The following is a 22087-nucleotide window of genomic DNA, read 5'->3' as shown; positions in this document are numbered from 1 at the left end:
CCCTTTTACACTTTGTCCTTTCTAATGTCCCTCTGAGGACCCTGGACTCCCTTTTTTTTTTTTTTTTTCCACACTCCTAAGACTTCCTTCCTAAGAAGCCCTTTCTAAGGATTCTTCTTTTGGTCAGGAGAAAAACCACAGTTTCTCCTAAGCTGGTTCTGACTTGGATGTCAAGGACCAGTCTTACAGAAGCACAATGATCACACAGCCGAGGCTTGTTTTCTGATTGCTTACTTTCTAAAGGGATGCACTAAGTTGGAAGGACCACTTGTAGTGTGCCAGAGGATGGCATCTGGAGGTGAAGGGTCCCATGACAGAAGGAGCCTGAAGGTGGCGGTGAGAGGAGCTATTTAGAGGGCCACGCTGGGTATTCCAGTGAACACCTTTTTAGCGTCTATGTCCCCTTCGACCATGTGGGGGTGGATATCCACATTCATTCCTGCATCCTTGCACAACTTGAGCAAGGTCCGAATGTTCTCCTTGGATAACCTCAGATATCTGTTCAAGAGAAGGCAAAAGAGGTCAGTTGAAGGTGGAGTCACAGCAGCTTCTAACTTTATTGAAAAGAGCTTAGATTTAAGCAGCAGTAAGTGTGGGTGCTCTGCAAGGGGCTGGCTCTCCCAGTCATCCGTGGAGCTGATAGAGACTTTATAAGACAGTGAGACATCCCACAAAGGCGGTGGGAGTTTGCATTGGTGTAACTCTTTTGGTAGTCAGTTGCCTCCAAAGAAAAAATATTCATTATCTTTGACTCAGTAACCCCACTCAGGTCCTCAATGTATCCCAAGAAGAGAAGTCAATGGAAAGAAAAGCTATATAAATAAAAGATGTTCATTTGGGGATTGTCAACAACAGGAAAATGAGTAAATCTACCAACAGAGAAATTGTCAATCTGATAATGGACTACCTCATGTCAAGGATCTTAATTAAAAGGCCATAGTTAGAATGGCATTAGGAAGAAGATGGTGCCACATGGCTGTGACAATACCAAGTGGGGAGAAAAGACAGAATGTGAATTGTTACGTGATTTGTCAATGTCATGCGCACATACACTGAGAGAGGTCACAGGCCAGGAAAGATACAGACAGTGGAAATAATCGCTGAGCAAAGTTTCAGGCATAGTGGTGAGCATTTGTTTTTAATAATATCCACACAATTTAAAAATCAGACCATTGATTTAAAATATTAGCTAGAGCCCCATAATTTTGATACTGAAGAATGGGACCAATCCCATTTGTACTGTGTGATCCAGAGAGCTCCTTATTCTACCAGCAACTCTGACCTTGGTCCCAGCTTTAGTATAGGGTGTAGGCCCCCTACTCAGGCTGTCTGCTGGTTGCTTACTTTGCCACAGACTATGGGAGAGGAGCTGTGTGTTGATATAACGTGATTTTCTGCCTGTTAGGAATGGCCACTGTTCTTTAAGATCTTCCCAGAGCCTACCTGTTCTTATGGCCAGCTCAGACCCCCTCATCAATCCCCACGCTTGGACTACTTTTTCCCTGATCAGCCTAGCCTCTGAGGGTCTCATGCATATGTATATGGGGACACTCATTAAGATCTCATCCAAGTGCTGTGGCTCACATCTGTAATCTAGCACTTTGGGAGGCCAAGAAAGGTGAACCACTTGAGAATAGGAGTTCAAGACCAGCCTGGGAAACATGGCAAAACCCCATCTCTACTAAAAATACAAACATTATCTGGGTGTGGTGGTGCATGCCTATAATTCCAGCTACTCAGGAGGCTGAGGCACGAGAGTGGCTTGAACATGGGAGGTGGAGGTTGCAGTGAGCCGAGATCGCATCACTGCACTCCAGCTTGGGCAACAGAGAGAGGCTGTCTCAATAATAATAATAAATCCCACTCTGAACCACTTCATTCTTTTCTTGGATGTTTTTTGAATGGCTTCATATGCTATCTCTTCAAATATTCTTTCCCTCTCTTAGGAGGGCAGGAGTCCTGTCCAAATCTCTTTTCCCCCACCATGGAATCCGGGTAGGCTGTCTGTTACCCAGAGTCAATTAGAACCACATGGCCCATCTGAAAGCCAGGGCCAAAGTCATCCACCCATGGAACCAGCCAGCAAAGGCAGTCTGCTGAGATCTCTCCCTGTTCATCTTGAAGCCAGTTAACCATTCTACTCATCCATCCTTCTGCCAGTCAGTGAGCAGAGCAGGACTTTGTGATGGAGTTATTAGCTTGCCAGACATTTGAGGCCATCTTAAACCTATAGATGAGTTTACTGATGTCAACCTTACAAGGATGATGACAACTACATTACTCTGTTGTTTTGTTTCCTTATTTGCTAAAGTTTCCGAACTTTGTCAGTTACAACTTCACAGTAAAGGAAAACACTGGGCTAGGGAGAGGGATGCTTGTTTTTTGATGGGGGATTCTGGGCTCCATTGCTGAAAACCAGAGAGCCCTGATAAACAGGACAGAGAGCAAGTGAGAAGGGAGACTCTTTGGGAAGAGCAGTAAATATCAAATGGTTTCACACTTTGTTCATGATCCCTTTGACAGTCTAAAAGTCCAAACATGCAGCAGGTAGGTCACTGAGGATGGTGGCTACCATCACCAGCAACTCAACCCCACAGTGCAAAGGATCGTAGGGAAATCTTCCTATTAAGACAAAGCCACATTCTTTCCTTTGTGAGTAATATTGAAACAAACGGAAATATTGGGAGGGTTGTTGAAAGGTGTGGCATCAAAGTGGCAGCACTAAACGACATTCCCATTCAGGGGATGGTCTACCAGCAGGTGAGCTGCTGGAAACCCACTGGCTTGAGCCCTGGAGCAGTCCTTTGGGACCAAAGGGCAGAGCTCAGCCACGCCAAGCCACTACTCCTAGATCTTCAGGCTAAGCCAAGGTGTTTAAGCCAGGGACAGGAGTGAGCAAAGCCTGTTCCAGGACCCCACCCCTTCTGCCCAGGGGTTGGCAGCTCTCACCGGCAGCTCAGCACCTCCTCTGGCTTCAACATCCTCATGGTTTCCATCTTAGGTTCGGTGCTTTTCTCCATGAGGCTCTTTAGCTTGCGTTCATAAGCCGTGTCAGGCATCTTGTTGGACCAGTCTCTTAGGAAGGTTGTCCTCCGGCTGCTAAAGGTACCCTCCTGTAACATGGGATCTAAGACAATGCTTTGTCGACGGAATGGGTTTGGCCGCTGAGTGGACTCCGGGTCGATTGCATCCTTGATGTCTGTATCTGAAGTTGGACAGATGCCATCAAAGAGTTAGACCGGGGGAGACGTGAGATGTGGGGTAGGCAGGAAGGAGATGAAAGCTGGAGGAATGCATGGACTTCAAACAATATCTGTTCTGAGATATGAGGTCTTTTCATGGCTTCCACAGGTACTCTATACCCCTTCTCCCCTTTCTTTTTTTGAGACTGAGTGTCCTCACTCTGTGGCCCAGGCTGGACACAGTGGCACAGTCATACCTCACTGCAGCCTCTATCTCACAGGCTCAAGCGATCCTCCTGCTTCACCCTCCCAAGTAGCTGGGCCTATAGGCACATGCCTCCACTCCTGATAAATTTTTATATTTTTGTAGAGCTAGGGTTTTGCCATGTTGCTCAGGCTGGTCTTGAACTCCTGGGCTCAAATGGTCCACCTGCCTCAGCCTCCCAAAGTGCTGGGATTACAGGCATGAGCCACCGTGCCTAGCCCAGGTTCTCCTTCTTTATTTGTTCAATCCTTTTACCCCTCCCTCCTTTCTCCCTGCCCTGTTCCAACTCCCTTCCTTTCCCTCCTTCCCCCTTTCTGCTTCTTTCAATCTGTTCTCTGCATCCTCCCCAGCAGGAGTTCCCCTAAGTGGAATGAGCCTAGAGGAGGTAGCCTAGAGGATATCTTCTGATATCCCAGGGAAGGTATCAGAAGAGAAAAACTTTGAGCTGGGTTTAAAAGGGCGAATCGTTGATCAGTTAGAAAAGGAAGGAAAGGATCGCAGGCAGAGGAACAGAAAGTGTGAAGGCACAAATACACGAAATGAAATGGTGAGTGTCTGATGTGACCCAAATATGGGGTTTGTACCAAACAAAATGTTGTTGGACTTGCAGGGGTGCCCAATATTTTGGCTTCCCTGGGCCACATTGGAAGAAGAAGAATTTTATTGGGCCACACCTAAAATCCACTAACACTAATGATAGCTGATGAGAAAAAAAAAATCCCCCCAAAAAAGTCATGATCTTTTAAGAAAGTTTACAAATTTATGTTGAGCCACATTCAAATCCGTCCTGGGTCCCATGTGGCCAGCCTGAAGGTTGAACTAGAGCTTGGACATCTTAATGTTTTTTTCTTGCTAAATTTCCTTCTAAGTGTTTTATGTATTTTTACTCAGGAGGATGGAATATTCTTTACTCATTGCCATTTCTAACTGGCATGACAAGTGTATAGAGAAAAGTCTACTGTTTTTTAAATACTATATTTGTCAGCTGGGCATGCTGGCTCATGTCTATAATCCCAGCACTTTGAGAGGTGAGGCAGGTGGACCATTTGAGCCCATGAGTTCAAGAGCAGCCTGGCAACATGGATTGAGGCCAGGAGTTCAAGACTAACAAAATGAAGCTCCATCTCTACCCCAAAAAAAAAAATTAGGGGTGGAGTGGCACATGACTGTCATCCTAGCTACTTGGGAGGCTGAGGTGGGAGGATTGCTTGAGCCCAGGAGGTCAAGGCTGTGGTGAGCTATGATCACACCACTGCACTGTAGCCTGGGTGACAGAGCAAGACCCTGTCTCAAAAACAAACAAACAAACAAGCAAACAAAAAACTATATTTGTCTAGTATACCAGCAACCACAGTAAATTTTATTACTTTTTAACTAGAATTTCATGAGTTTTGCAGACATACAATCATATTGGGGAAAAATGAATGTATCATTTCTCCAATATTTATCAAAATTATATATTATTTTTAATACATATTACATTTGACAGACCCTCTAAAACACTGCCAACAATGATGATAGGGATTATGCCTCATTTTGTTCCTGATTTTAAGTAATTTGGGCATTGCATCATTTAGAATGATATTTGCCCCTATTTGGGATACATGTTTTATAATATTTCAGTGGTTTTATCCCTGGTTAACATAGAGTTTTTACTGGTGATAATTGCTTGATTCTATTCATTGCTTTATTTTTTGCCATCAACTGATATAATCACATTTTTTCCTTTAATATATTGATGCAATAAATTGTGTTCTTAGATATCCTGATAATGAACCACTTCTCACCTGCTATAATAAAGCCCACTTGTTCATGGTGGAATTCATTTCAGACATTGTACATTTGATGTATTTTCATACACTGAGTATGTTTGCTAAAAATTTTTAGATTTTCGCATTTATATTATTGTGAGATTGGCCAACTTTTTTGGTATAACTTTTAATATTAAAGTTCTGCATTAATTTAATAGCTTTTTAAATTAATGCAGAAATGTCTATATTTTATACAGTCTGTAATAGTTGAAGTAACATTAGAATTATTTGCTCTTTAAATGTTAAAACCTTGCATGAAACCATTTGTCTTAGTGCCATTTTTTAGTGGGAAAATGTTAATTATTTTTCAACCTTCACTGCAGAAATTGCCCTATTCAATTTTTCTGCTCTTTATTGTACCAATTTTGATAATATATTGTATAATAGAAAATCATCCATTTCCTTTAGGTTTTAAAATGTATTGTATAGAGGTATAGTGTTCTATTACAATTCTTTTATTTTATTTGCATCCTTTCTCATATAAAATCTTGTGTATTTTTACTCTTCTTTTTAACAAGGCTTATGATTACTTCATAGCAATTGCTTTCATGTCAATTGCTTTTTCAAAAAGCTAGCTTTATATAGCCTTTTAACAAATTTTGATCTTGATATTATTCATTAATTCCAGCCAGTATTTAATATATCAATTTTCTCTTTTTCATAGTAATTCTTTCTTCTACTTATTAAATTAATAAAAGTGTTGGCAATTTCTTTTATTATGTGTTTTATAAAGAATTCTTACTTTTAGTTTTTACTGTAAATTTTCTTCTGAGCATATATTTTGCCTACGTCTCATAGGTTTTGGCATGAAACAGGCTTATTTCATTAGTTATTTTCTTTGATACAAGGGTAATTTGGATGTGTGTTTTTTAATTTCCAATTTTTAAAGTTGAGGTTTATTTCTAATTGTTGGTTTAGGATGATGTAGGTAGCCCTAAAATCTTTACTTTTTTGAATGTTAATTTTTTTATGACAAAGCACACAGGTGATTTTTGTAAATATTGTTTGGATATATAAAAATACATGTTCTCTATTCAGATGTAAAGCTACAGTTTGTTAACTGCATTGTTACATTCTTCTATGTATTTTCTGTTATTGTCTATACGATCTTCTATTTGGTTCTGAAGGAGATGTATTAAAATTTACCCCCATAGTGGGGAGAATGGGAGGGAGATGTGGGTTGGAAGGCTACCTATCGGGTTACTATGCTGTATTAGTCTATTCTCATGCTGCTAATAAAGATGTACCCAAGACTGGGTAATTTATAAAGGAAAGAGGTTTAATTGACTCACAGTTCCACATGGCTGGGGAGGCCTCACAATCATGGCAGAAGAGCAAGGGACATCTTACATGGCAGCAGGTAAGAATAACTTGTGCAGGCAAACTCCCATTTATAAAACCATCAGATCTCAAGAGACTTATTCACTATCATGAGAACAGCATGGGAAACACCCGCCCCCATGACTCAATTACCTCCCACCAGTTTCTCCCACAACACTTGGGAATTGTGGGAACTACAGTTCAGGATGAGGTTTGGGTGGGGACACAGTCAAACCATATCATATGCTCACTACTTGGGTGACAGGATCATCTATACACCAGGCATCAGCGACACAGAATTTACCCATGTAAGAAACCTGCACATGTACTCCTAGAACTTAAAAGTCAAAATAAAATGTACCACTATAACTGTATGTTTAACGGGTTCTCCCTGCATTTCTAAATGTTTTGCTTTATTTATTTACCTACTATTTATCTACTACATTTTTTGATGCATGTAGGTTTATGGTTATTACTTATTCTCTTTAACATTTAAAAAGATCCCTCTTTTACTCTATGCGTTTCTTTTAGCCTCAATTCTAACTCATCTCCTTGCACTTCCTTGTTGTTTCTTTGCTTTTCCTTTTGTCATAAACTTTTCTATCTCACCTGGTTTTAAATGTGTATCCAGATTTTTATTTTAAATTGCTTCCTAATATGTTGTTTCTAGTCTCTCCTAGAGAATTTTCTGCAGATGAAGGAATGTATGGCTGATAAAAATCCCTAAATATTTCTGAATCTACAAATATAAGTCATTCATTTGATAGTGACTTATGTGAGTTGGGGTCAGTATTATGGGGGTCTTTACTCTTAGTAATGCATATGTGCTATTCCACTTCCAGGTTGATGGCAGGCTGATTTTTTTCCCCTTGTAAGTAAATTATTCTGTCTGTAAGCTTGTAAGATTTCATCACAAAGTTTGGGAATTTTATCAGGATATTCCTAGTGGAAATGTGTCTAGACCTCCCGCAATTACATAAATGCAGAGACAGTGGCCTGAGGTGTGGGTGTGACATGCCCAAGGTGTCACAATGAGTTAGTGGCTGAATTAGGACTCTTTATGGTACATGGTGCTCTGGCATGGTAGCTGGTCCTTGACACAGTGATAAGGTCAGGTGGCCTCAGCAGTCCCTGCTTGTGCGTGGAGGAAATTGGCGCTATGCTCTGGGAGGATCATGAGCTGCACATTCTCTTTGACACAAATAAGGAAATTCCTTGGAGAAAGGGCAATCACCTTTCCTGAAACATCTGATCCTCTTCCATGCAAGGTGGGTCTCATGAAGGAAAGAGCGATAGCAATATAAAAAGTAATAACAATTACACAGATTAGCTAACATGTGTTGAGTGACTCACATACCAGGCAGTGTTCAAGGGCTTTCTGGCAGTGAGGGCACTTTAGTCTCACAACCACATCATATCCATTTGACAAAGGAGAACATTGAGGATCAGAGGGATTAGGTAATGTGCTCAAGATGCCACAGATTATTAGTGGTAACCGAGGACATGAGCCCACATTGTCAGAGCCTTTTTCTGGAAGCCTGTCCTGGCCACTCTTTTGGACAAAATTGACCCACATTCCTGGGTTTGTGGCTGAAGAGATAGGTTATATTTCTAGTGAGCCATGTTTGGGACACCAGAAGTTCCCTCTGTGCTCGTGGAGACAAAAGGGGGTATGGCCTTCTAGCCCTGTGCATTAGGAATGTATCCTTGGCCTGGCATCTACACAATATTCTGGACATAGGTGCCCAGGGAGGGAATTGCCTTTCCAGTCTACTACTCAGACTTTGCCAAGATTTACTTTGGCAAGGTGTTACAGTTGTTTTCCCAAGATCTTTTCCTGGCTCATAGCCAGAGCAACCTTTCTAAAATTTAAATTCGACTTGGTAATTTCCTTCGTAAAACTTTTCAGTGACTTGCTACTGCACTCAATAAGGTTTATGTTTTGGAAAGGCCAATCTGAGACTTCTGCCTTCAGCCAAGATGGGGTAGCAGGGATTCGATTTATCCTTCCACCTTAAGCAATAAAAACTGGGCATGTCATATGAAATAGTGGTTTTAAGACATTGGACAACACACAACACAGGGCAGTGATCCTTGAGTGAGAGGAAAGAAATGAGGGGAGCCTCATGATTGCCCCAGCTTTCATTTGGAAGATGCTTCCAAGTTGCAGCACGGGGTTGCGGGGAAGCCTAGGCAAAGGCAGAGCCTAGCAGTCCCCTTGAGCTGGGGAGAGAAACCAGATAATTTAGGCTAAACCATAAGAGCTAGAACAAGAGGAAAAAGCTGCACCAAGAACTGCAAAGTTATGCAAAGATTCCTCTCAGCTGAAGACTAGTCAGCACAAGCCGGAAAAGAAAGTACTCCAGTGAAAGAATTGGTAGACAAGAACATGGCAACAGCTAGTATGACATACTCTTGTTATGCCCTCCAAGGCAGGGTCACATTAAGAAGAGACACACAAGATTAAAATGACCCAAATCGAAGTTCTCGAGATGAAAATAACAATATTTGAAATAAAAATTATATTGGATGGGATTAACAGAAGATTAGGTATTGGAGAAGAAAAGATTAGTGGACTTGAAGGTATAGCACAAGAAACTATACGAGATGAAAGACAAAGAGAAAAGACTGAAAGATGAAGAAAAACACAAGATGAATTTTGGGACTTTAAATATATGTAATTGGGGTGCCTGAAAGAGAGGGGAGAGAATGGAGAAATGAAATAAATTTGTGAAGAAATAATGTCCAAAAATTTGTCAAATTTGATGAAAACTGTAAACCAAGAATTTCAACAAACCCCAAATACAAACCCAAGAAACATTAAGCAAAGGACACTAAGGCACATCATAAGCTCCTTTCTTAAAAGAAAATCTTAGAAGCCAGAGGAAAAAGATACATTACAGAGGAACAAAAATTAGGAAGAGAGCCAGCTTCCCATTGCAAACAAGCTAGAGGACAGTAGAGCAACCTTTAAAGTATTGGAAGAAGAAATGATAACAATAGAAAATTCTACACTCAGCAAAAGTGTCTCTGAGAAACAAAAGTGAAATAAAGACCTTTCTGGATATACAAAAGCTATATGAATTTATTACCAACAAAGCCACACCACAAGATACGTTAAAGGAAAATCTTCAGGTAGAAGGAAAATTATTCCACACAGAAATCTGGATCCAATGAAGAGCACTGGAAATGTTAAATGTGTGAGTAAACACAAAAGTCTCTTGAAAACATAATTGCTTGGGGCAAAAATCATAACACTTACGGGGTTTATAATATGGAAAAATATAATGTGTGGCAACAACAGCATGTAGAAGGGGAGAGGAGAAATGGAAGTATACTCTCGTAAGGCTCTTATGCTTTACATAAAATGAAGATAGACTGTGCTAGTTTAAAGAGGTATACTACACACTGTAACAGAATCACTAAAATGTTTTTCTTTTTTAATACAGAGTCTCGGCCTGTCGCCCAGGCTGGAGTGCGGTGGTGCAATCTTGGCTCACTGCAACTTCCGCTTCCCAGGTCCAAGTGATTCTCTTGCCTCAGCCTCCTGAGTAGCTGGGATTACAGGTGTGCGTCACCACGCTTGGCTAATTTTTGTATTTTTTTTTTTTTTTTGAGATGGAGTCTTGCTCTGTTGCCCAGGCTGGAGTACAATGTCACGACCTTGGCTCACTGCAACCTCCGCCTCCTGGGTTCAAGTGATTCTCCTGCCTCAGCCTCCTGTAGCTGGGACTACAGGCATGCGCCACTATGCCTGGCTAATTTTTGTATTTTTAGTAGAGATGGGGTTTTGCCATGTTGGCCAAGCTGGTCTCGAACTCCTAACCTCAAGTGATCCACCCACCTCCGTCTCCCAAAGTGCTAGGATTACAGGCGTGAGCCACTGAACCGGGCTGCAACAAAGAGTTATAACTAGGAAGCTAATGAAGGAGATGAAATGGAATCATAAACAATATTTGGTCTAAAATAGGGCAGGAAAAGAAGAAAGAGAAAGCAAAGAATAGACGGAACAAGTTAGAAACGCATGTGAAGATACGTGTTAATTTCCACATATTTTTAGATTTTCTAATTTTTCTGTTATTGATTTTTTGTTTTATACCTTTGTGGTAAGAAAAGATAGTTAATATAATTCTAGTCCTCTTGAATTTGTTAAGATGTGTTTTGTGCAGTGCAATAAAATTAGAAATCAAGACCAAGAAAATCACTCAAAACCATACAATTTTGCTGGGCACAAGGGGTATGCTATAATTCCAGTACTTTGGGAGTCCAAGTTGGGCACATCGCTTGAGCTCAGGAGTTTAAGACCAGCCTGGATAACATGTCAAAACCTCGTCTCTACAAAAAAATACAAAAATTAGCTGGCCATGTTGGCGTGCACCTGTAATCCCAGCTACTTGAGGGCCTGACGTGGGAGGATTGCTTGAGCATGGGAGGTCGAGGCTGTAGTGAGCCATGATCCTGCCACTGCACCCCAGCCTGGATAACAAAGTGAGACCTTGTGTTAGGAAGAAAAACCCCATAAGATTTCATGGAAATTAAATAGCCTGCTCCTGAATGACTTTTGGGTAAATAATGAAATTAAGGCAGAAATCAAGAAGTTATTTGAAACAAGTGAAAATAAAGATACAATATACCAGAATCTCTGGGACACAGCTAAGGCAGTGTTCAGAGGGAAATTTATATCACTGATCACTCACATCAAAAAGTTAGAGAAATCTCAATTTACCAACCTAACATTACAACTAAAAGAACTAGTGAACCAAGAGCAAACCAACCCCAAAACTAGCAGAAAACAAGAAATAACCAAAATCAGAGCTAAACTGAAGGAGATTGAGACACATACACAAAAAACATTTACAAGATCAAGGAATCCAGGAGTTATGGGTTTTTAAAAAAAAATTTTTTTTCTTAATAGAGACAGGATCTCACTATGTTGCCCAGGCTGGTCTTGAACTCCTAGGCTCAAGGCATCTGCCCATCTCAGCCTCCCAAATTCCTGGGATTACAGGTGTGAGCCACCACAGCTGGCCTGGTTTTTTGAAAGAATTAATAAAACAGATAGACTGCTAGCTAGATTAATAAAGAAGAAAAGAGACAGGATCCAAATAAACATAATTAAAAACTACAAAGGAGATTTTACTACTGACCCCACAGAAATACAAATAATCATCAGAGAATATTATGAAAATCTCTCTGTACATAAGCTAGAAAAAATGGATAAATTACTGGACACATACACCCTCTCAAGACTGAACTGAACAAGGAAGAAACTGAATCCCTGAACAGACTAATAATGAGCTCCAAAATTGAATCAGTAATTAACCTACCAACAACAACAGCAACAAAAAAAGCCCAGGACCAGACAGATTCACAGCCAAATTCTACAAGATGTACAAAGAAGAGCTGGTACCATTCCTACTAAAACTATTCCAAAAAATTGAGGAGGAGGGACTCCTCCCTAACTCATTCTGTGAGGTCTGCATCATGCTGATACCAAAACACGGCAGGGACACAACAAAAAAAGAAAATGTCAGGCCAGTTTCTTGAACATTAATGCAAAAAGCCTCAACAAAATGCTGACAAACCAAATCTGCGCAAGAGAAGAAACTATCAACAGAATTAACAGACAACCTACAGAATAGAAGAAAAAAATTCAAACTATGCATCTGACAAAGGTCTAATATCCAGCACCTATAAAGAACTTAAACAAACTTACAAGAAAGAAAAAACAACAACAACAACAAAAGAGGGCAAAGGACATGAAAAGACATTTTTCAAAAGAAGACATACATACATGCAGCCAACAAGCATATGGAAAAAAAATCCTCAATATCACTGACCATTAGAGAAATGCAAATCAAAACCACAATGAGATACCATCTCACACCAGTCAGAATGGCTATTATTAAAAAGTCAAAAAATAACAGATGCTGGTGAGGTTGTGGAGAAAAGGGAACACTTATGCACTGCTGATCAGAGTGTAAATTGGTTCAACCATTGTGGAAAGCAGTGTGGTGATTCCTCAAAGAACTAAAAGTAGAACTATCATTCAACCCAGCAATCCCATTACTAGGTATATACCCAAGGGAATAGAAATCATTTTACCATAAAGACACATGCACACGTATGTTCACTGCAGCATTATTCACAAAAGCAAAACATGGAATCAACTTAAATGCCCATTGATGTTAGGCTGAATAAAGAAAATATTGTACATATACACCATGGAATACTATGCAGCCATAAAAAGAACAAGACCATATTCTTCGCAAGAACATGGATGGAGCAGGAGGCCATTATCCTTAGCAAACTGATGCAGAAACAGAAAGCCGAAGACTGCACGTTCTCATTAATAAGTGGAAGCCAAATGATGAGAACACATGGCCACATAGAGGGGAACAAAGGAAACTGGGGCCCACCTGAGGGTGGAGGGTGGGAGGAGGAAGACGATCAGGAAAAATAACTAATGGGTACTAGGTTTAACACCTGGGTGATGAAATAATCTCTACAACAAACCCCCATGACACGAATTTACCTATGTAACAAATCTGCACATGTACCGCTGCGCTTAAAAAAAAAAAATGACTTGTGGTCCAACATATGATCACTTCTGGAGACTATTCTACGTACATTTGAGAAGAATGTGTATTTTGATGGAATGTGTAAACATATGTTAGGTCCATTTGGTCTATAGTTTTGTTCAAATCTGCTGTTTTCCTTATTAATTTTCTGCCTGCATGACCTACCCATTGTTGAGAGTGAAGTGTTAAAGTCCCCTACTATTATTGTATTGCTGTTTATTTCTCCTTTCAGTTCTGTTAATTTTTTTTTATATATTTAGGTACTCTGATGTTGAGTGAATAAATATTTCAATTGTTATGTCTTCTTGATGAATCAATCTCTTGTTATATGACAAGCTTCTTTTTTTCTTGTGGCAGTTTCTAACTTAAAATTTGATATAAGTATAGCCACTGATGCTCTCCTTGGGTTACCATTTGCATGGAATATCTTTTCCAATTCCTTCTCTTTCAGGCTGTGTGTGTCCTTAAAGCTAAAGTGAGTCTCTCATGGGCAGCGTATAGTTGGATCTTGTTTTTATTAAATTCATTCAGCCCGTCTATGTCTTTCAACTGGAGCATTTAATCCATTTATATTTACAGTAATTATTAATAGGTAAAAACTTACTGTCATTTTGGTCATTGTTTTTTGACTGCTTTGTAGTTTGTTTGTTTCTTTTTTTCTCTCTTGATGTCTTCTTTTGTGATTTAATGATTTTTTTGGAGCAGTATGTTTTTATGTATTTTTCTTTTATGTATTTACTACAGGTTTGTTTTTTGTGGTTACTATAAGGCTTGTACAAAACATTTTTTTTTTTTTTGAGATGGAGTCTCACTCTGTCACCCAGGCTGGAGTGCAATGGCATGATCTCGGCTCACTGCAACTTCTGCCTCCCAGGTTCAAGTAATTCTCCTGCCTCAGCCTCCCGAGTAGCTGAGGCGCATGCCACCACATCTGGTTAGATTTTGTATTATTAGTAGAGATGAGGTTTCACCATATTGGCCAGGCTGGTCCTGACCTCGTGATCCACCCACTTGGCCTCCCAAAGTGTTGGGATTACAGGCATGAGCCACTGTGCCCAGCCATAAAACATTTTATAGTTATAACATTCTATTTTAAACTGGTAACAACTTAACTTAGATCATATACAAAAACTATACTTTTACACTCCACGTGCCATTTTAGGCTATTGATAAAACAATATACATATATTTTGTATTGTGTATCCACTAACAAATTATTATAGTTATAGTTAATTTTAATACATTTGTTTTTTAGATTTTATACTAGAGTTGAAAGTCATTCATACATCACCACTATGATATTAGAAAATTTGAAATTTTACTATATATGTATCTTTACTAGTTAATTTTATACCTTCATGTGTTTTACATTGTTAATTAGTGTCCTTTTATTTCAGCTTGAGGAAGTCACTTTATGATTTCTTATAAGGCAAGTTCAATGGTGATGAAAACTCTCACTCTTTGTTTGGGAAAATCCTTTCCTCTTATTTCTAAAAGACAGCTTTATCAGGTATAGTATCCTTGGTTGGCAGTTGTTTTCTTTCAATATTTTAAATATTCATTCCATTCTCTCCTGATGTGCAAGGTTTCTGCTGAGAAGTCTACTCATAGTCTTGTGGGGGTTTCCTTGTATATGACAAGCAGCTTTTCTTCTGCTGCTTTCAAAATTCTTTCATTGTCTTTGACTTTTGACAATTTAGCTATAATATGTCTTGGTACAGACCTTTCTGTGTTCAATCTGTTTGGGAATGATTGGACCTTATGAATCCTAATGTACACCTCTTTCCTCAAATTTGGGAACTTTGCAGCCATTATTTCTTTCAATACATTTTATTACTCTATTCTCCTTCTTAGACTCCCATAATATGTATTGTTTCACTTCCTAGTGTACCATAAGTCTGTTGGCTTTCTTTATTATTTTTCATTCCTTTTTTTTACTCCTCAGACTGAATAATTTCAAATGACATGTCTTTAAATTCACTGATTCTTCTGTTGGATTGAGTCTGCCATTGAAGTGCTCTATTGAGTTTTTCAATTCAGACATCTTGTTCTTCAGCTCCAGGAATTAGTTTTTGGCTTTTTTTTTTTTTTTTTTTTGATGGAGTTTTGCTCTTGTTGCCCAGGCTGGAGTGCAATGGCGCTATCTCAGCTCACTGCAACCTCTGCCTCCCGGGTTCAAGTGATTCTCCTGCCTCAGCCTCCTGAGTAGCTGGGATTACAGGCACACACCACCACAACGAGCTAACTTTGTATTTTTAGTAGAGATGGGGTTTCTCCACGTTGTTCAGGCTGGTCTCGAACTCTCTACCTCAGGTGATCCGCCTGCCTTAGCCTCCCAAAGTGCTGGTATTACAGGCGTGAGCCACCGTGCCTAGCCTTTTTTGGTTTTTAAAAAATGGTTTCTATTCCATTGCTGAATTCATTTTGTCCAAGTATTGTTTTCCTATTTCATTTAGTTGTTTGTTTCCTTGTAGCTCAGTGAATGTCTTTAAGAGCATTATTCTGAATTATTTGTCAGTCAGTTCATAGGGCTGCATTGCTGTAGAATCAGTTACTGGAGCTTTATTAATTTATTTTAGGGGTGTAATGAAGAAACTATGTATTTATTTATTTGTAGAGATGGGGGTCTCACTATGTTGCCTAGGCTGTTCTCAAACTTCTGGCCTCAAGTGATTCTCTTGCCTTGGCCTCCGAAAGTTCTGAGATTACAAGCATGAGCCACATTGCCAGATCCAAAACTCACTTTAAATATAAAGACATAAATAACTGAGGAAGGCCAGTGTGGCAGTCATAGAAGTTGAAAGCAATTGGTGATTCTTATAGTGGATGAGGATCATGGTTAAGCTGAGATACTGGCTGTGGAAATGGAGAAGAGAAAGAGATTAAAGATATTAAGGAGGCAGAAGCTACAGGACCCAGTAACTGGTCATGAAGGGAGAGTGAGGCAGAAGTGGTAGGAAAGACTCTGACATCCAACTTCCACATTGAGATAGTACCATTTCCTGGGAGGGTGCATGTAATGTAATGCAATCGGGATGTGCTTTGATTATGGTGACCCAAGCTAACCTTGGGCATGGTGTATGGGACTATCTCTAGGCCCTTCCTAGGGGCTGCTTTGTTTTGAATTTGTCTGCCAATTCAGATCATACCCATTCATTTAGTCTACACAAGAGGCTCTCCTTACTGTGCCCAGGCTCAGCCCTGACTAGGTCCTGGGTGCCACATCTTGAGGCCCAGACTGTTCCTAGATGCCTCTGAGCACCTTTTGCACTTGGGCTGGCCCATTTGAAACCACACCACCCACTGGCCATTGGTCTTATTACGTCAGGAGAGACAAGGCTTCTTCATTCTCCAGTAGAGTGGATTCGACTTGAATGGTGAAAAGAAGGGAACTGCAGGGAACCAAATGGGTGTCAAGTCAACCTGACCTGCTGGCATCCTTGTGCAGTGAGATGTAAATAATTATTTAATCAGCTGGTATGGGTTTCTTTTAGGGAGTGAATTGTTTAAGAAAATGTCTTAATAGACTACTTTGAGTGTGAAACAAGACAAATGAAACATGGTTCTCTTCAAGTAAAAAGCCAATAGGAAAGTGTTAGGTGGAGAAGGAAGAGGAGGGAGGAAAGAGAAGAGGAAAGAGATAGGAAGAGGGAGAACTGAGCAGTACCAGGACTTGGGTGAGGAAAGCAAGGTGCCCAGGGTGCAAAATTTAAGGAGGTATTCACTCTCAGACTCACACAAGTGCATGATTCGCATCTGAGAGTGAGTGCTTCCTTAAATTTGGTGGCCTGAACTCCTGGTTTGCCTCACCTTACCCAGTCTGAGTTGAGAAAAACATCAGGGGGCTACTTCCTGCAAAGACATGTAGCTAGGGAAAAATTTCCTGGTGGCAGGGGATAAAGGACTTTGAAGAACAAGGGAGTCTAATAATCAATCTCTAATTTGTTTGCTGTATAATTCTGTGACGTAATTCTTTCCCTCTGTTGACCCCAAGCCTTCAGTAGAATGTATTTACACACAATGACTTCATGTGAGAGGTTTCAGGAGAAATCAAAGAGACAAGATAGCAGCCACTGGAAGCAAGATTTACAGAAGCTCCAAGGCCCAACAGGACCAGGATTTTGGAGCCGGACATTACACTGGTAGTCACAAAAAATTTGGGGAAGGTATGGGGCTTCCCATAAGGCATAAGGCAACCTAGTTTATTTTTTAAATAAACCTTAAATATTTTAGAATAATTGCGGTGTATTAGTCAAGATCCCATCGAGGGTCAGAACTAATAGGATAGATGTACATATGAAGGGGAGTTTATTAAGGAGTATTGACTCACACGATCACAAGGTGAAGTCCCACAGTAGGCCATCTGCAAGCTGAGGAGCAAGGAAGCCAGTCCACGTCCCAAAACCTCAAAAGTAGGGAAGCCGACAGTGCAGCCTTCAGTCTGTGGCCAAAAGCCCGAGAGTCCCTGGCAAACCACTGATGTAGATTCAAGTGTCCAAAAGCTGAAGAACTTGGAGTCTGATATTCAAGGGCAGGAAGCATCCAGCACAGGAGAAAGATGAAGGCCAGAGGACTCAGCAAGTCTGATTCTTCCAACTTCTGCCTGCTTTATTCTAGCTGTGCTGGCAGCTGATTAGATGGTGCCCACTCAGGTTGAGGGTGGGTCTGCCTCTCCCAGTCCACTGACTCAAATGTTAATCTGCTTTGGCAACACCCTCACAGACACACCCAGGAACAATACTTTGCATTCTTCAATCCAATCAAGTTGACACTCAATATTAACCATCACATATGGATTTACAGAAATGTTGCAAAGAAAATAAGGAGGATTCCTGTATATCCTTCATCCATTTTCCCTTAATGTGAACATCTTACGTCCACGGCATGTTTGTCAAGACTAAGAAATCAACATTTTTTTGTACATTATAGAACTTTTTCAGATTTCACCAGTAATGCCCCTAAAGTGCTATTCTAGGATTTAATCTAGGATCCTAAACTGCACTGAAAGTCGACTGCATTTAAATCTTAAAGGGAAGTGACTGCATTTTGGTCACAATGGCTTTGGTATATTAAATGAAAAGGGGAAAAAAAGATTTTGTTGCTGTTGTTGGGCACAATGGGGGCAATTTTATATATGAGAATTGACAGCCTCTGCTTGAAGGCTCCTGAGCACTTTTCTCCTGGGCTAATTGGAATCCCTTCCACATTTTTTTTTTACCCTACACCTTTGTCCCAAGGGGCCAGATGTAACAAATGTATCTGTTTTTCCAACACCACATTAAAGACCACCTGAAATTTTGGCAAAATTTTTACTTAGAAAAAAACCACTAATATTTATTCAGCACCTCCTCTTGGTCAGGCTAATTACTTTTCATGCATCATCTTGCTTAAACCTCACAACCATACTATGAGGCAGGTATTATTATTGTCCCATTTTATAGATGAAAAACCAGACTGCAGAGATGGAATAAGTTGTCCAGGATTATACAACTCTGAGCTCCTTATAAAGTGGTAGAACCAGGGTCAGGATCCAGGCAGTCTTTGAAATTGGGGATCTGGCACAGCCTAAGCTCATCCCTTCCTAGAGGTGAGCAACCCCTGGCAAGTTTCAGGCCAGCAGGAGTGGTACCTTCTCTAGTTGATATTGTCACAGTATCTAAATTAATTAGATGATTTGTAACTCATGAAGTTGATGTCACCAAAATAGCTTCAGGAACCTGGACACATGAGGCTGGTTTCCTGAGAAGGGAACACTCGGGAGTGGGCACGGCCTTGACAGACACTTGCCACCTGTTCACGTCACACCCTGCTTGCCAAAAGCGACCCCAGGAGTGGTCTCTACCGAGCCTCCATGCGGGCTTCTGACTCCTGTGTGCACAATGGTTGGATTGACGTGGACGCCACTGCTCTAAAAATGGTGTGAGCTTTCGGTTTCTTCTAGAGGAGGAGATTATGGAGGAGGATTCTGGCGGCTGGGGCCAAGGTTTTTCCCTTACCAGATTTCTTGGGGCCATCCTTGATGTAGCTGCCAGGGACCATGCTGAGGCGTTTCCCCTTTTGCTCCACTCCATAGAGCCTTTGGTAGGAGGCAGCGTCCTTCCTGAATCTCTTTCCTATGGCCTTGGAGGGAGCAGGTGAGAAGTCACACCCCAGTTACAGGACCTGGCTCACCCTTCCCGCTCCATCCCAAGCAAACAAACAGCGATTTCAAGGGTTTGCCGAAAGGCAGGCAAAGGCAACCAAGGAGAGAGCTTCCCTGGGCCCCGGGAGAGGTCGGAGGGGCAGGGTCTGCCCATGGGTGCTTGCTCACCAAAGCCTCCCTCTTCTCCCCACCATATATTGGAGGGGTCCCTGGGGGCCTTGGAAACACAGGCCCTCGGAGGCCATTAGGTCTGGGTGGGTCTGCCCTGTTAGCTGTGTGGCCAGGAGGCTCTTGTCCCTCACTGAACCGCAGTGTTCTCATCTTCCAAGTGGCCTTCCTGAATGGTTTCGGGGATAAATGTGGGCAAGGGAGGATGTGACACCTGTGAAGAATGAAACTACAGGGAGGGAGCAATTGGGTAGCATGGCTGGACAGGGTAGGGAGGGGTGGAGATTTTATTTGAGTGTTAATGTGGGGCCAGAGTGAATTTCAGAGCCTTAAAATTTAGAAAGTAGGCAGACATTATGCAGGAGAGAAGCAGGGACCCCCTCCTCCATTTGGAGACCCAGTGGGAATGAGGGGGGTAAGGGGGGCCGCGTTACCTGCTGGGAAGTCTCCGTGGCCCTGCGGTTCCCTCCCCGTGCCATCATGAGGCCTTTGCCTTTCTTCTCTTTCTTCTTATTTCTTTTAAGGACTGTCACCACTTTGGGCTTTTGCTTCTGAAAAGACAAGGGAAGAGAGCCCTGCGGCCACCGCTGTGGGGACAGCGTCCCCTCCCTTTCTCCGAGGAGAAGGCTCCCAGGTGAGGTGCTGTCCCTCCCCTCCACTGGCTTCAGCACACACACTCTAGGGCCTGTCATCACTGTCACTCTGCTTCCAGATGCGCCCTGGTATACATGTCGCCGCCCCCAGAGCGACTTTCTGAGCCTCAGGCCTGGTCCTGTTCCTCTCCACCTCAGAATCCATCAGGGGCTCCCCATCACCCCCCACATAAAGGCCTCACTCCCTAGCCTGGTAGGAAGCCCCTCCTGCCCCCATGTGGCCTTACCAGCTTTGATTTCCCTGCCCCTGCCTCTAGTCTGGAGTCACAGGAAGGCGGCCCTGACTTTGAACAGGTGCTGATGATCCAGACCTCTGGGCCTTTGTTCAGCCCAGCCTCTCCCTTAGTCCCAGAGCACCCCAGGCCCACCCCATCCTGTCTTCCTGGAGTGGTGGTCACCACTGACCTTGCCTTTCTATTTCCCCAGGTATTCCTTCACCTGCCCAAGAGCTGAGCACACCCTGCCCTGAATGGAGTTCCTTGTGCATGGCACATTCCTGGCCCTCCTGCTCTCATGGGGGAGGCAGGGAGGGCAGGGTCATTAGGGATCTCCAGGGTCCCACAGTCCAGGAGCCCAGCAGAAGCACTTAAAGGGTAGGCTACCCAGGGAGCATCCCACCTAAGCGGTAGGGGTGGGTGCCAGAGTATCATGGGAGAAACTAAACAGACTGGGTCTTCTCTGGGAATGTGCTGCTTATGGTTACAGGGAGACAGTGGCCTGGACTGCAGTCTCCAGGTCAGACTGCCTGGATTCCTGCTCTATCCACGGCTGAGGGCTGAGTGACCTCGGCAAGTTTCTGCTCTCTCTGTGGCTTAGTTTCCTTGTCTGAAAGGTGGGGATAATAGTAGGACCTACTTCATAAGGTTACTGAGAGCAGTAACTGAATTATGACATGCATGTGCAATGCCCTCCATGAATTATGGGGGGCAGGTTATTATGCGGGGTGGGTGGAGGAGAAGTGTTGATAAGCCATTTGGGAGTATGGAAGGAAGCTGTCCAATGGCCTGCTCCATGTTGCAAGTTGCCTTCTAAGGAAGGTAATGCTGGTTAGCTTTAGGGTTTTGTTTGGCTTAGTGGAGAAACAGTGCAACTCAGAGCCAAGGCTGCATTTTCAGGCTGTGAGGAGCTAGGATGACCCATCTCCTCCAGGACAGCCCCTTCCACCATACCCCACTCAATCCTCAACCTCCCTCAAAGAGTCACCTGAGTAGCTCCCCACACAACCCCCATTTTGGGGAAGCTGAGCGGAATTGACATGGCAATGCTTTAGACTCAAGGAAACTGCAACATTCAAGGATTCAGCATCCTCCATTGCTGAGACTTCAGACCTCAGGGGTCTTCGCTGATGCCAAATGGATCACAAGGGGGAAATACCATGAGCAGTCTGTTGGGGGAAGAGCCTGGATGGCCAGGTCAGACCCCAGGAGAGAACAGAGGAGGTCACAGAGGGCCCTGAGTGGTGAAGATAGAGCCCAACCATCTCACTAGAGGGTCCCCCATCACCTGCTGCTGTCGGAGACCTGCCAGCACACATCATCTTCCTCTTAAAAGCTTCTTTAAAATCCCAGATGCTTCTGGGAAAGGTAATGATGCTTGAAGACTTAATTATATTTCCCATGTAAACTTGCTCCCTCTCTAGGTCCAAAGTTATTTACAATAAAAGCCACATTTAAGGTAAAGCTGTTAAAATGTGATTATTAGAATCTTATCCTGGTAAAAGGAGATAGACCTGAACATACTAACCATGGAAGTGAATGTAATTCCTGTGATGATATTAAATTGAGTTTGGAGAGACCCAGAAGTCAAGCTTCCCCTTCGTCCCCAAATCAAGGCAGTGGGTAGGCTATCTGTAAATCATTAGCACCTTAGAGTAAAATCTGTTTGTCAGATGTGTCTGATGGAATTGGCACTCGAGATCTTTCTGACTATAAATGGTAAGTGGTATGGTTTGGATCTGCGTCTCTC

General features: G+C 42.1%; 1 protein-coding gene across 1 annotated transcript in view; it reads right to left on the bottom strand.

Moving 5' to 3' along the window:
- Positions 1-215: 215 nt before the first annotated feature.
- C18H16orf78 (chromosome 18 C16orf78 homolog) overlaps positions 216-22087 on the bottom strand; it is a 23924-nt gene continuing 2052 nt past the window's right edge. Inside the window, exons 2-5 of the mRNA XM_002826400.4 lie at positions 19904-20020; positions 19156-19279; positions 2950-3205; positions 216-498 (exon numbers count right to left, since the gene is read on the bottom strand). Of these exons, the coding sequence (XP_002826446.1) occupies positions 351-498; positions 2950-3205; positions 19156-19279; positions 19904-20020 (645 nt within the window). The 3' untranslated portion in view covers positions 216-350. The remainder of the gene's footprint in view (positions 499-2949; positions 3206-19155; positions 19280-19903; positions 20021-22087) is intronic.

This window comes from Pongo abelii, chromosome 18 (genome assembly GCF_028885655.2).
Source record: "Pongo abelii isolate AG06213 chromosome 18, NHGRI_mPonAbe1-v2.0_pri, whole genome shotgun sequence".
NCBI classification, from domain to species: Eukaryota; Metazoa; Chordata; class Mammalia; order Primates; family Hominidae; genus Pongo; species Pongo abelii.
This window is presented reverse-complemented; position numbering and strand designations above follow the sequence as displayed.